Below are 14,377 nucleotides of genomic sequence, written 5' to 3'. Positions count from 1 at the left end.
GGACTACATATAATTTTCAAATGTGATAGAATTTGGTTTAGCTTGCGATTACCTGAGAATATTCAACGTACTACTGATGGTACGCATACCATAGATTGAGAATCACTGCAATAGACGAAGAAAATCAGTCTGTGTTTCGTTTTAATTTCCAATCATTTCCTGTCATTCTCCCTTTTGTATTCTATAACCACGAAAATTTCTTTCGTATTTATCACAGCTACGAATCAAAAGCGTGTGAAGTAACAAAAAAACGAAAATCGATATTGTTTACAAGCATACTTTTCGAAAGATTGATAGTTCTATAAATCCATTCTATAAGAATTTGTGATAAATAGAGCCATCTGAGCATTCGGTGTACCGTACCATGAAGGAAGAAATCTTTATTGTTTTTCTTTTCATTAGAGGGAAAAGTATAATTTTATATATCTTCCTACTTGATGTTACTCCTATTTGTTACGAAACACCGGTTCACGATCTAAACGTGATTTACATTAATATCGCATCATGTGACACAACACGTTAAAATTAACCGCATAAATAACTCTAGAACGCTTTTACTAGAAATCAATTCAATGTTTTCTTTAATTTCAGTACAATCATAGCAAAGAAAAATTTTTGCACAAGCACTACACAAACAATTGCTTATCTTCCTCGTTTTTCCGACGCTGTCCTTTACATATACCGGCGATCTTTCACTTCTACTTGACAATGTTGCCAACTGTCCCTATTATATATTTCATTGTTACCAACGTTCCATCAATAGCCTTTTATATTTTTTCTTTTCTTTTTCCATAAAGATGACTTGTTTTGATACAAAAGGGAATTAAACGATAATACCACGTATTCGCCGATATTTGAACAAACTTATAAATCAGCAATGTAACAATACTGTTACAATGATTTGAAATTTAAAACGTATTCGTTCTGTTCCTTTGAAAAAGAAATATGTACCTACTTACATTACGTGTAAGTCGGAAACTGTTCTATCAGCTCTGCTGTATTACAAATACTTCGAATATATCGAGATAACTAGCACTGACAAGAATCGTAAATTATCTCTACCAATTGATTCTGCTAGGCATCGCAATATTCTAGAAATTATCTAGCTCAATAAGAAGAATTTACCAACAGTTTATCACATGAAATAAACATAGTCATATTAATACAAACTAAATATAACGATTACATTAGTTGAAGCTCACTTTAATCAAACTTAAAGCCTTATATTGGCAATACTAGTTCACTAATTTTCACACAGGCGGATACACATTCGTAAATCAGTGCTGTAACTGATCGTTCTCGATCCACTATAAGCAGTATAAAATCTTCCTTCACCTTATTCATTCTATTATAACAAAATAAAAAAAAAAGTGAATAAATAAGGGCAAGTATCTAATTAATATTAATAATTAAGAGTCTCGTAAAAGCAGAATAAAGAGCAGTGGTTTAAAGAAAAACAAACAACGATGATTTATGCATGCAAACAACCATTGTAATAGCAATTAAAAAGTTCGTTAATGGAAATTTCGTGATAGATTACAAAATCAATTTTACGTGGAAAAACATATCGGAAACGATAGGCCAATGAGAACACCTGTTGCGTTATTCTTGCTACGGCACTGGATTACATATCGACAACAGGTATAATCGTACATAATTTCGAGGGCGTTACTGATTCGTGACACAAAATAATCTAGTAAACAACAACAGGGTCAATGTTACGCAATGTTTCGTTAGTCTTCGTCAATGCAAATACGATACAATATTCTGACTGTTCATTGTTGCACGTTTTAATAGACAAAAGATAAAACCATATGTTTTAGAAAATTATCAATAACATAATTTACAAATATTTCAATAATCTTAAGAAATATCTTCTCTTATGATATTGTATCATATTAAATAATTTTATTAATCTCATTAATAATAAAAGAATATGAAAAAATTCATTCTTTAAGAAACTATCGCTAAGTCCATTGCTCAATTATACTACTTACGACATCTCTTATCGTAATCTCTCAACTACAGTAATTCAAAACTATCCCTCTCGCGACATCTGTCAGTAACACATCGAACTAATATTCAAAGAAAGGTAAACAGAACTTGCAATTTTTGTATCAGTGGTACAGTCAAATTTTTAATTATCGATCATTAAAAAGTTACATTGAAATAAATTCCATAATTTACTAAATCATTTATAATCCTAATTAATTTTAATTACCTGTAATGAACAATTCACTTATAAAAAATAAAATTCTTTACTTCTGTTTGTTACTCTAATAATTAATTCAGAAAATAAGAATTGGAATTGAGAAAGTAAGAGCAGTCCTAACGTGCGGATCGAATTATCGATGGATATAACCTATTGGTTCTAACCTTGTATGATTGAATAATGTTTGGAGATTCTAATTCTAATCGGCGATTAAGGAAAGTTGTGTCATAAAAATTTACACAGATACTAAATTATTAATAGATTGCTTTCTGGATAGGAAAATATATAAAGAAGCCTCAATCATCAATCGTTCATTCATGTACTCTCAGTCTTGGAAATATAAGAGGGATAAGTTTCGCCAGTCGGTAGTCATTCAGTTTTTAGTCGCGATTCAACCACCTCACTGACAACATGTATCCCTTTGTATTATTCGTTCCACTGAGTGATGCTCGTTGAAATTTAACTAAGTGTCATTTTGGAAAAGAGTTTAGTTAAAGTGAAAGGTATTTATCGTAAAATTTATTTATTGTTCAACTGGTAACTGTCATAGTAAAACGACACACTGTCACGTATAAAACTAAAAGTACAATTTGTAATTCGTGATTGGTGTCAAGAAAATTACAAGTGTCAAAAAAGATGGCTTGTCCCTTATCGGACGGTATTGCGTAAGTAACTTTTTAAAAATATTTTCATGTGTATATATATATATACGTAATACTCGATTTCATAGTAAAATATTATAATTAAATGAAGAAATTTTTAATTTGTCCTAAGACTCCTATTTTCTCGATTTAAAGATATTTAACAGCCAAAACTTCGCGTTATACCAAATAACCGTTACATTTTGAATTGACAATAATAAAAGCAGTTAAGATAATGAACAATGTAATGAATTTAAATTTAACAACAGACCAATAAAATTGTATAATTTATTTGTAGAGAAGTTCAAGAAAATGATCAGTTAACAGAAGGACCCGGTATGCTTTATAGCGAATACCTTCGATTGGACAAAATCTTAACCGCACAAAGATTGCTAAGCACCGAGTACAACAAGGAAGTGCACGATGAACATCTTTTTATCGTCACTCATCAGGGTAAAAATTTGAATCGTTACAACATGCTCAGTCATAACATCATATTGCATAATAATGGTTGAACTTTATCCGTTCGTTTCGAACTGTACTTACTGTTTCCACTGCTAACACGATATTGACATATTAGTTATGTTGTTGGAAATTGTTTTAAGTATTATAAAGTGCTTAAACTGTATCAAATGCTTGCTAAAGAAACTATGTTTTTCACTGTTGGTCCACAGCATACGAACTTTGGTTCAAACAGATTATCTACGAATTGGACTCGGTCAGAGTACTTTTCAACTCCGAACCAAGTGGCTACGATTCCTTGAACGGCACCGCCAACAATCACACTTCCGTTCAGAAAAATCGGATCTCCCAAGTTCTTAACGAATCAAGGACCTTGGAAATTTTGAAGAGATTAAATCGCATCGTCCTCATTTTAAAAGTAAGCCAGACCAGAGATACTCCTTGAGACGATCACATCTCATGGTTCTTACGATGAGACCGGTTAAACATTATGCTGCAAAGGATTGTTTAATGAGTGAAGAAAATAACGATAAATAGGTTTCCGCGCAACATGAACGCAACACCGGGTAATCCTATACTGTAGGGATAGAAGGCCAGTGGCCATATGTTGACAATGACAGTGATGGAAAGAATGTGAACGACCCTTAATCGCAAGCCAATTAGAGCAGTGAAATTTATGACAAGGGTGCTGCATTGCCTCGCCGCTCCACTATGGTGGCTCTAATCACATTTCTAACGTCACCCTTCAAGACTGACATACGATCTACTTTATCTGTCGCTAATAAAAGTTAGTACAAAAAGGATTCGAGTCTTTGAAAATTCCATTTTTACGTGACTTTTAAATTTTGGATTTATCAAATATCGGCAACCTTTATCGATACCGAATAAAAGCCAGAAACAAAAACACGCGAAACGTTGATTTGATTTGTGCAATATACGCTTTTTTTTGTTCTGTAAATTGAATCTTTTGTTCTTTTTTACAAATGTATCGGATTTTGAAACATATCTAGGGAAAGAAGGCCAGTGGCCATATGTTGACAATGACAGTGATGGAAAGAATGTGAACGACCCTTAATCGCAAGCCAATTAGAGCAGTGAAATTTATGACAAGGGTGCTGCATTGCCTCGCCGCTCCACTATGGTGGCTCTAATCACATTTCTAACGTCACCCTTCAAGACTGACATACGATCTACTTTATCTGTCGCTAATAAAAGTTAGTACAAAAAGGATTCGAGTCTTTGAAAATTCCATTTTTACGTGACTTTTAAATTTTGGATTTATCAAATATCGGCAACCTTTATCGATACCGAATAAAAGCCAGAAACAAAAACACGCGAAACGTTGATTTGATTTGTGCAATATACGCTTTTTTTTGTTCTGTAAATTGAATCTTTTGTTCTTTTTTACAAATGTATCGGATTTTGAAACATATCGTATACCTTTCACGATCAATGCATAGTCAAAATTGTTTCTGTATATTATTATAGTTATACCTGAAAGGTTATCAAACGGGTCAAGGTTCTTAGCAATGCGACTCTTTTTCATTACTGTCACTTTTCTCCTTCTCTTTCATACCGGAATAAGAAAGATTGTGGGAACTGCAGAAATAATAGTGGGATCTAAGTAAGTTAATACCGCTAGATGATATGCGACACCCTGCACTGACACGCATAGATGAGTTAGGTAAGAAGCTCATTGGCGCTCTTTCCATACCACAGAATGCAGGTGTGGTCGTCACGTTTTCTTTTCTTGCTCTATTGCAAGTAAAATCATATAGCAGGGCTAAGTAAGTAGGATTTAATACAAGATACAATCGTGTTCTTTTATGGAAGTTATTAAAAAATCATAGCTTCTATCAGAAACCATAACGAAACAAACATTTTTTCTATAATAATAAACAGAATTATCAATTTTTTATTTTATTTTATTTTTTACATGTATATGTATTTTAATTTTATCAATAAATAGTAGATAGATATAGATTAGTGATTGTTTCTTGTTCATGTGGTATAAGCGTAAACGAGGCAACCATATAAATGCGGATACGACTGCTTAGACGTAGACTCGGTAAAATCGATTGTGGCCCTGTATACAAAGGTAATAATAGAGTTTAAAGAATTACACATGTTCGATATTAAAAGATATTAATGTTAAAAGTAATCATATTTCTTTATTGCGAAATTAAATGATTTAAATTATGGTATTTGTATATTCCAGCTGTTAGTAGACCAGGTAACGATATTGGAAACCATGACACCGTTGGATTTTATGGCATTTAGAGACTATCTGTGTCCAGCCTCAGGTTTTCAATCATTACAGTTTCGTCTGTTGGAGAATAAGCTAGGCGTGAAACAGGAGCACAGGGTCAAGTACAATCAAAGTTACACCAGAGTATTTGGAAGAGATCCAAAAGCTATCGAAGCGATAAAATGTTCAGAAGAGGAACCTAGTCTCAGTTATCTTGTTCAAAAATGGTTAGCAAGGACGCCAGGTCTGGAAGCTCACGATTTTGATTTCTGGGGGAAATACAAAAGATCTGTCGAGAAGCTGCTCGTTGAACAGGAACAATTTGCTCGAGTAATCGCTTGCTTTCAAATACAAGTAACTATGGGTTGGAAAAGCGTTAATCCAACTTGTTGTTTTCGCAGAAACAAACAAAGGAGCAACTCAGAAATTATCATTTGGCAAATACACGTTCTCGGAAAGCAGTATTCGAGACGATTTTCAACGAATCTCTCCATAATGCGCTTGTATCTCGAGGAGAAAGAAAATTCGCGTACGCTGCTCTTCAAGGTGCAGTAATGATCACATTGTATCGCGACGAACCAAGATTCAGTCAGCCCCACCAAATTTTAACCGCGTTAATGGATATTGATTCTCTTATTACAAAATGGAGGTGTAAGAATAAGCATTTATTTACTTAATTCATGTGATTTTGAAACGTATGAACTACTTATATTTCTTTCTTTGTCCGTTAGATAATCATGTTTTGATGGTTCAAAGGATGATCGGGACCCAGCAACTCGGAACAGGAGGATCTTCAGGATATCAATATTTAAAATCCACTTTAAGGTAAGATATTATAAAAAATAATGTAAAGGACACATCTTACCAATGGTTTGTATTTTCTACTTCTAGCGATAGGTACAAGGTATTTCTGGACTTATTCAATCTATCCACTTTTTTGATACCTCGCCATATGATTCCACCATTGACGAAACAAATGAAGACAAAATTATCCGTTGTTTGCAATGAATGGAATTCAGATGACAATCAAAACAATTCTGAATGTACAATGGATGATACGTAGGAAAATTATGACTTGATGATGCCATAAATGTTAGGATATGTATTAGGATAGGTAATGGAGTATCAAATGCATATATATATAAAGTCAACAACATAAAACTTTATTTTGTTTTGCCGTTCAACGTGCATTAGAATATGTATAAAAAACATAAACGTGGCTGCATAGATAATTATATAATATAATACTAACGCAAAAATTGCGTCAATTGTATAACAAGTATTGAAAATACAATCTAACGGATGTTATCGTTATTAATATTATTGTCGTGTCTCAAGGTACCTTGATTAATGACACATTTAAGTACAAATTCCATATACATGTTAGGATCAATACAAATGATTTCTTTAAATATCTTTAATCACATCGGAAAATCTCAAAAAATATCCAATGATGAAACTTGATTCGCTATACCTGTTAACAAAAAGTATTTCATATAAAGGTAATAATTTTGTAATATGTAAATATAAGATAATAAGTTATCTTACATACCGCATAAATTATTGCCTATTCCTATGTATATATAACCTTTGTCTCCAAATTTTGATCCCCATGAATTTTTTATAATATAATGTGGTATGGGAGTTGATTTGTCATATCCTACAATTTGCACTGCGTGATTCAAATTCTCAAAGGAACCATCACAGTGATATTGTATTATACCTCCTAAATAGTTTTGCCAGGATAAAGCATTTACTGCCGCCGCTACTGGCCCATGTGTGGCCAATGTTATCAACAGTTCATCCTCTGCATCTACGAAACTAAAGTCCGCTAAACTTTTAATCTTCTTAATAGCAAACATCGCAAGTAAATATTATTCGTTATATATGGTAATATTTCAAGACATTAGCCAACAAATAATAGAAAGATCTGTATATAAATTTTGATTCAGTAAAATTTAATTAATTTTTTAAATGACATTTTATTCAATGAAATTAATGTCGAGAAAATACAATTTTTATTCCTTGCATAAATTCAATAACATCACTGCTCACACGTTTGCAAGGATAAAACGAACCGGTCAGCTTACATAAGAAAGTCTTTTATAAGAAACTACACGCAAGACAACACATATTGATACAATAATACGCTACGTGTCATTCTTTTACCGCTTGAATATCTGATACTTAAACATAATCCTTCATTTGAAGCTATTGATATTATATAATCGTATATAATGTAATTTCCTTACCTGTCACACGTAAAATCTTTTATTTTTATACCAGCTGTCTTATCTATTGTTCTGTGAAAACAATATTTTAATATTAATCATCGTTTGTGTTTCATATCGTTCGAATATATCTTATCGTTTCGATATACTTACTTCCCGAGTTTACACGTACCCGTCTCTCCTACAAGCGGATAAGCTGATTCTGGAAGTACTTGAATTTTCGTTATTAACAACCATGAAAGCAAACTACATATATCTCCTCCTTCGCATCCAAAATTACTGTTTTTCGCGCAATCAATCATCTATGAAGGAAATCTTATTAAATTTGAAAAATACATTAAAAAAGATACGTTAAATATCCTACTTCTTGTACACTGAACGAATGTAGAGTGCCATTTTTTATTGCAAACATTGATTCAGCAACTTCAACGGTACTGAAAGCCCAACAGGCGCCACAAGATCCTTGACTTCGTACCGGAGTAATTACTCCTTTATCTCTCCAATCAAATTTTAGAGGTATGCCAGCCGATCTTTTCACTCGATTGGAATATTGACGTAAGTGATGCCATCGGTGATACGATGCATTTATATGTTTTTCACCTAATAAATTTTTTCTTTATATATCAATTGTTAGAAATTATTTTTCTCAGGTAAGATTTTCTTTTTCACCTCTTACTGGTAAATCAGGTAAAAGAGTTTGTACCAAAAATTCATCTTCCGACATATCAGAATATTCAGTGAGTCCATAATAAGCACTTTCTTGTAATGACCGCAAATTATTCATTTTTTCTATGTGTCGCAATGATTTCTGTAATACGAACATAAGTTTCTTTATTTAAAATGATATAAAATACCAATCGATTATCTATTACATTATCACTTACGTCGCTTTGCCACTTATTGTTAGTTTTTATTTTCCTACGCATAAGCGATTTATTATTACTACGAATACTACGTAGTTTTGAATTATATCGAAATTTTGCTTGTTTAATAACAACTTGTCAATTTTGAACATATTTAATATTGTTCTAAAGAAGATCAATTTTTATTTAAATAGATGTCGAGGTTTTGAAATTTTTCGAGAAATAGAATAGATAAAAATAAAACAGAAAATAACGATATATAAAAACGCGCGTAATTTTCGAAACTGTCATCTGTCAACGAGATCGAAATACTTAATAATTAAAATGTATCGTATGCTTATGTATATGTATATGTACATACTCCTTTTCTTTCTTTTTATTTTATAAACAGTATTTCTTATTAATCTAAAGGCTTACCTGAAATCGTTTAAATCTTTCCTCGTATTCTGACGAATCGTTTGTGTAAGATTTGTTGAAGCGTGTAACATAATTCTCGAAAAGCTTAGAATCTGCGTTACTATTATCAGGGTACACTTTAATCCGTATTGCCAAAAAGCATAAACTCACTACCAACACTATAAACGCTACTGTTTTCCATTCCATGTCGAGGATAAGACATAATTCTAAAGAACAGTACACTTCACAGCAATGCTACAAACGCATACACAAGTATATCTTCATAATATGACTCAATAGAATATACATATATAACGTTTATATAAAGGTATATCATACATGCATATGTGTTTTGATAGCACCAGGACCGTAATAAGTAAATCTAATTAGTTTTATAATGGCGGTTAATACCTTTGTATTCTCTAAATAAAGCAGAGTAAATGTGTAAGTATGATATTTATAGTTTTATAATATTTATTAAAACTTCTTATTATTCCTGAATTCTAAACATAAACTATTATTTTATCTTTTTTTGTATAAAAAGTTATAACAAAAATAGCAAAATGATATCTGTTTTTTTTACATATAAAATAAATAATATACTAGGGGTAAAGGTTATCCATTGGACTTATCATTTAATGAATTATATGTTTGCTTTAAAATAATTATTTCAAAAAATATATTTATGCATTTCACTATATAATATATACAGAGCATGCACACGCACACACATATGTGTGTATATATATTTTTATTATGCAAATTTCAAATATCTAGTGCTTTTTCTAACCTCTATATAGACTTATAAATCTAGTGATACATTAATTTTTAAATTCTCCAATTTCTCTTTCCTCTTAATAAAGCAAAATAGTGTTAATCTTTTTCAGAAAAGTATATTGGATTTAATCAGTATTGCTAAACAATATCTTGCAAATATAAATGCTAATTTGACATCACATCAAAGTGTATCATTTCCGCTTCCAGTCGAGTCTTTTGGATTTTCGACTCCTTTTCTATTGCAAGTATAAAACATGGACAATCGTTCTATCTCGAAGAAGAGAAAGGTTTGTAAATTTTAATAATTTATAACCAATGATTTGTAAAAATATGATGTCCATTATAATGATTAAAGATATATAAAAAATATTTCATCAAAAAACAAGTATAAATAACATGTGGAAATTATAGATGATACGGATGCTCTCAGCTGTTTACCTTCGACCTACATGATTGTATTCTTTATGTTACAAACATCTCAAATATCTTACACGAATATTGAAATAATTTATGTTTTATCAAATTAAATTAAATATATTAATTAAAGTAATATTTTATATTTAATTGAATTGCATTTATGTCAACAAACTTTTACTTTTAGGTTAGTTTATAACCTATTTGAATCGTAATACTGAATATAATAGTTTATTTAGTAATTCTTTTCTTTCAGTTTGTAGGAGACGGAGTTTTCAAAGCTGAATTAAACGAGTTTCTAACTCGCGAACTTTCAGAAGATGGATATTCAGGAGTAGAAGTACGCGTTACTCCTCACCGCACAGAAATTATTTTACTGGCTACTCATACACAAAGTGTTCTTGGGGAAAAGGGTCGTAGAATCCGAGAATTGACATCTGTTGTACAAAAACGATTTCATTTTAAAGAAACACAAAATATTGAATTATATGCCGAGAAAGTTGCAACAAGAGGTCTTTGTGCTATTGCTCAAGCAGAATCTTTACGTTTCAAATTAATTGGAGGTCTCGCTGTGCGGAGGTTAGTTAAAAGATTTATGTTATATAAATATCTTGTAAATTATATTATTGCTACATCATTCTAGAGCTTGTTATGGAGTCCTTCGGTTTATCATGGAGTCTGGAGCAAAAGGTTGTGAGGTAGTTGTCAGTGGCAAGTTACGTGGACAAAGAGCAAAGTCGATGAAATTTGTTGATGGATTAATGATCCACTCTGGAGAACCTACTAATGAATATGTCAATACTGCAACTCGTCATGTGCTTCTTCGACAAGGTATATTTAGTAAGACATTAATAACAAAAGTGAAAATCATTTTTACTTTAAATTATCATTTTGTATTAGGTGTACTTGGCATCAAAGTAAAAATCATGCTCGCATATGATCCTGAAGGTAAGACAGGTCCCAAAAAGCCTCTGCCAGATTCTGTTTCCATTGCTGAACCAAAAGATGAAGTATTTCCTTTACAACCAACATCTGAAGTGAAAGTATCTAAGGATTTGCCGCAAACAATACCACTTCCAGTGTAATTTATACATAAATGGAAATAAACTTTTAAAATAAATATTGTATTTTTTATTATTAAATCTGATAACAAAAACAAGAAAAATACAAATACAGAAAGAATATTCTGTTTCATAATCAACATAACAAAAAATGTTGGTTTCTATATATTTATTTATGAAAATTTCACAATTGGATTTAAACTTAATTCAGTATTTAGCATAATTTGTAAATAACATTCATTTATAATGGAATTATTTAAAAATATTTTTTAAGAATAACCAGGACTAAGACAATAGTTAACTAAATACTGTTTTACCATAAAGTTCATAGAATAACCCATATCTATATCAACTAACAAAAAAATTACTTAATGTTACTTTTACTGTTACCCTCCCCCCCCCCCAAAAAAAATGGTCGTGCATAAGTATACTGCAATTAAACACGTTTTAAAAAATACGAAAATACCTCTAATAATATGAGTTACAATACACATTAATCAATATTTCCACATTTTTCATTGAATATACTAATTTACTTACAGATATAAAACTGTCTAATAAATGAATAGAAAAGATACAGAAATTAAAATGCTGAGAAATTCGAAATATTAGAATAAAATTTAAAGGCATTATAATAAGCATATTGAAACATGCACTCATTCTGTTCAATCTATGTTCATTTGCATAGTTAAAAACTTATTGCAAATCGATATTATGTGTCATAAAATATTAAAAGTTCAACTGTATAAGTTATTCATATGCATATTTTGGTGTTTAGTAAATAAAATCTAAATCTAGTTTATTAATAAATAGTATGAAACAGTTTCAAAAATGTTCTTATTGTTTACAACACAGAAATGAGCACAAACATTAATTGCAATTTCAAAACATTATTTGATTGTTTTTTATATTCATTTTAAATAACAGATCATAACTTCGTTATTTTTTTTACATTTGCACTCATTTTGCATTCAATTATATGAAATTATTATTACATGGATCCTAGAATCCTAGGAAATTTGTTTTGATAATTTAATACATTTGTTTAAAATAAGAAGTTACTGACGAACAGGGGCCATTTGTTGTGTAAGTGACAATAGACCTTCAATTATTTGTCGTACTATAATTGGCACCATTGGTTTCCTAGAGACTGAACTTAACCCATTTCTGATTTCATAGAAAACATTACGAGTGTATGGATTTCTTTGTGATGCAAGACGAAATTTCAAAAATTGGAAGTAAATAAATGGTGTCAATAAGCCAGCGCGACCTCTGTAAAAAGATAACTTTATAAATTATTTCTATAATATCTGATTTTAGAAAATTAATACACATTTGTACATACGTAAATACAAGAAGTAATGTGAATGGCAGAATAATTATCTCAGCAAATGCACAAACTCGTAAAATATTTTGTGCTTGAAATTCCACCAAAGATATTAAAAGACGTGCTGCCCAGCAGCTATTTTGTGCTAAACACTTAATTAGAAAACATCAAAATAAATGTTAGTTGCCATAATGATGACTTTACATTATTGTGCTATGATAGCATGTCATGATTCAGCATTATAAAATGGAATTTTTTTACTTACATCAAGTAATGTAAGAGAATCACTTGCAAAATGTATCAATGCAAACAAAAATACGGGTGTTAACACCACTAATTCATAATTCAGGAAAAATAATTTTACATTACATTCTATAAATCTGCCTATATCAAAAAGTATTTTATTGCAGTATTTGTTATCTATCATCTATTGTCATATAAAAAGGATACATGTAACAGGAGCTGCATAGATGAATATTAATGAATAAAATAAATAATGACAGGAATCCTCAACAAATAAATGCTCTAAAAATTGTCTACTAAGTTGAGCATGTGGTACTCTTTGATGAAGACGTAACGCACTTGTTGCTGCATTACTCATTAATACCTTATAATAGATATTATAAGAATTGCTAAAATAGAAAATATAGAGTTTAATTTTTTAATTTATATAATAAAACAATTTGAAACAACGTACCCAAATATGGGAATGATATAACCAATAGTAAATATAATAGTAAAAAGTCTTGTAAACCATAATCCAACTTTAATCTTATTATCAATGATGTGTTGCCTTAAAGCAAACCAGCCTTTTTCCATGTGTACTGAATTATTGCTTGATGTTGAATTTGTAGTATCTGCCATCCTGTACATTCAAATAAAATTCAAATGTTATATTTTTAGTTTTACAAATTTTCATCAAATTTTTTTAAAATACTTTTCTTATTTTGACAACACATGTGAAATAGTTACTCAAAGATTATCTTTTAAAAATATGGCAGAAATGTAAATCGCGTTCTATTTTCTAAAGTGAAAGCAGTTAATTTTGATAAGGTATTAAATATATGATGTCCTAAATATGTTTAAAATTTATTTATTTATTTTTTTTATTATGAATACGAAGGAATTTAATGTCGTGATAAATATTTAAACGTTCCATTTATAACATATACATAAAAATTTATGTTTTTGAAACATTTAACCTAATTTTTTATTATGTATATAAAACCTATTTACAAATTGGATTGAATGAATGAATTATTTATCTATTACAATCACTTAGGTGATACTTACTTTGTACGATGATGGTTTAAACGTTTGTTTATGTAATAAAAATCTCAATTTCTACAAACACCCACGAATCTTAATTGTAACGAATATACTAACGTAGAGTATCTGCGTAAATTCACTACCTACATATAATTTCCTCAGGTATCTCAATAATTACACCAAGTTTCGAGTTTAAGATTTCTAATTTCTCTGGTAGATGGTGTGGATGGATCATTGCGTGTCGTACTCTATCGGTATTTTATTGAATTATAAAACAATTGTTTTTAAAGGCGAAGGATATATCGTTTAAACGATGTTTTTATTTTAATATTTTTCACGTATTAAAAATAACAATTTTTCATCGATGCAATCATTACGTATATTATCTACAACACAAATATTTATCTGTGTATATTTTTAGATTTTTTAGTACTTAAGTAATCTTTGGTCAATCACTTTTTACTTGTAACGAAACA

General features: G+C 30.3%; 4 protein-coding genes across 7 annotated transcripts; 2 read left to right on the top strand and 2 right to left on the bottom strand.

Annotated features, from left to right (window-relative positions):
- Positions 1–2,559: 2,559 nt before the first annotated feature.
- On the top strand, positions 2,560–6,801 carry vermilion (Tryptophan 2,3-dioxygenase vermilion). 3 transcript variants are annotated; one of them, XM_017910982.1, is made up of 7 exons: positions 2,560–2,715; positions 3,152–3,306; positions 3,528–3,733; positions 5,534–5,893; positions 5,965–6,214; positions 6,295–6,388; positions 6,455–6,801. In XM_017910982.1, exons 2-7 carry the CDS (start codon positions 3,192–3,194, stop codon positions 6,624–6,626), a joined length of 1,197 nt encoding a protein of 398 aa, XP_017766471.1. In that variant the 5' UTR covers positions 2,560–2,715; positions 3,152–3,191; the 3' UTR covers positions 6,627–6,801. The 3 variants fall into 3 exon arrangements, with proteins under 3 accessions (XP_017766471.1, XP_017766472.1, XP_017766470.1); XM_017910983.1 differs by lacking the exon at positions 2,560–2,715 and adding an exon at positions 2,724–2,877 and having other exon boundaries at positions 3,157–3,306; XM_017910981.1 differs by lacking the exon at positions 2,560–2,715 and adding an exon at positions 2,724–2,877.
- A 45-nt stretch (positions 6,802–6,846) lies between these two features.
- LOC108555362 (cathepsin O) lies at positions 6,847–9,326 on the bottom strand. Of its 2 annotated transcripts, XM_017910986.1 has the most exons (8): positions 9,075–9,219; positions 8,679–8,712; positions 8,464–8,602; positions 8,159–8,394; positions 7,948–8,096; positions 7,816–7,866; positions 7,116–7,384; positions 6,847–7,037 (listed from the first exon to the last, which is right to left on the bottom strand). In XM_017910986.1, exons 1-8 carry the CDS (start codon positions 9,143–9,145, stop codon positions 7,000–7,002), a joined length of 987 nt encoding a protein of 328 aa, XP_017766475.1. In that variant the 5' UTR covers positions 9,146–9,219; the 3' UTR covers positions 6,847–6,999. The 2 variants fall into 2 exon arrangements, with proteins under 2 accessions (XP_017766475.1, XP_017766474.1); XM_017910985.1 differs by lacking the exon at positions 8,679–8,712 and having other exon boundaries at positions 6,865–7,037; positions 9,075–9,326.
- Positions 9,327–10,004: 678 nt separating this feature from the next.
- On the top strand, positions 10,005–11,350 carry RpS3 (ribosomal protein S3). Its single transcript, XM_017910875.1, has 4 exons — positions 10,005–10,117; positions 10,501–10,823; positions 10,888–11,075; positions 11,145–11,350. The coding sequence occupies exons 1-4, from the start codon at positions 10,085–10,087 to the stop codon at positions 11,327–11,329; spliced, it is 729 nt and encodes a 242-aa protein (XP_017766364.1). The 5' UTR covers positions 10,005–10,084; the 3' UTR covers positions 11,330–11,350.
- A 1,013-nt stretch (positions 11,351–12,363) lies between these two features.
- Positions 12,364–14,121, bottom strand: Kr-h2 (transmembrane protein 33-containing Krueppel homolog 2). Its single transcript, XM_017910891.1, has 6 exons — positions 13,926–14,121; positions 13,330–13,497; positions 13,083–13,264; positions 12,898–12,965; positions 12,651–12,784; positions 12,364–12,577 (listed from the first exon to the last, which is right to left on the bottom strand). Exons 2-6 carry the CDS (start codon positions 13,494–13,496, stop codon positions 12,364–12,366), a joined length of 765 nt encoding a protein of 254 aa, XP_017766380.1. The 5' UTR covers position 13,497; positions 13,926–14,121.
- Between the last annotated feature and the right edge of the window lie 256 nt (positions 14,122–14,377).

This window comes from Eufriesea mexicana, unplaced genomic scaffold (genome assembly GCF_001483705.2).
Source record: "Eufriesea mexicana isolate 0111107269 unplaced genomic scaffold, ASM148370v2 scaffold107, whole genome shotgun sequence".
Classification (NCBI taxonomy): domain Eukaryota; kingdom Metazoa; phylum Arthropoda; class Insecta; order Hymenoptera; family Apidae; genus Eufriesea; species Eufriesea mexicana.
Note: the sequence above shows the minus strand (reverse complement) of the source record. Positions and strands in the feature narration are given on the sequence as shown.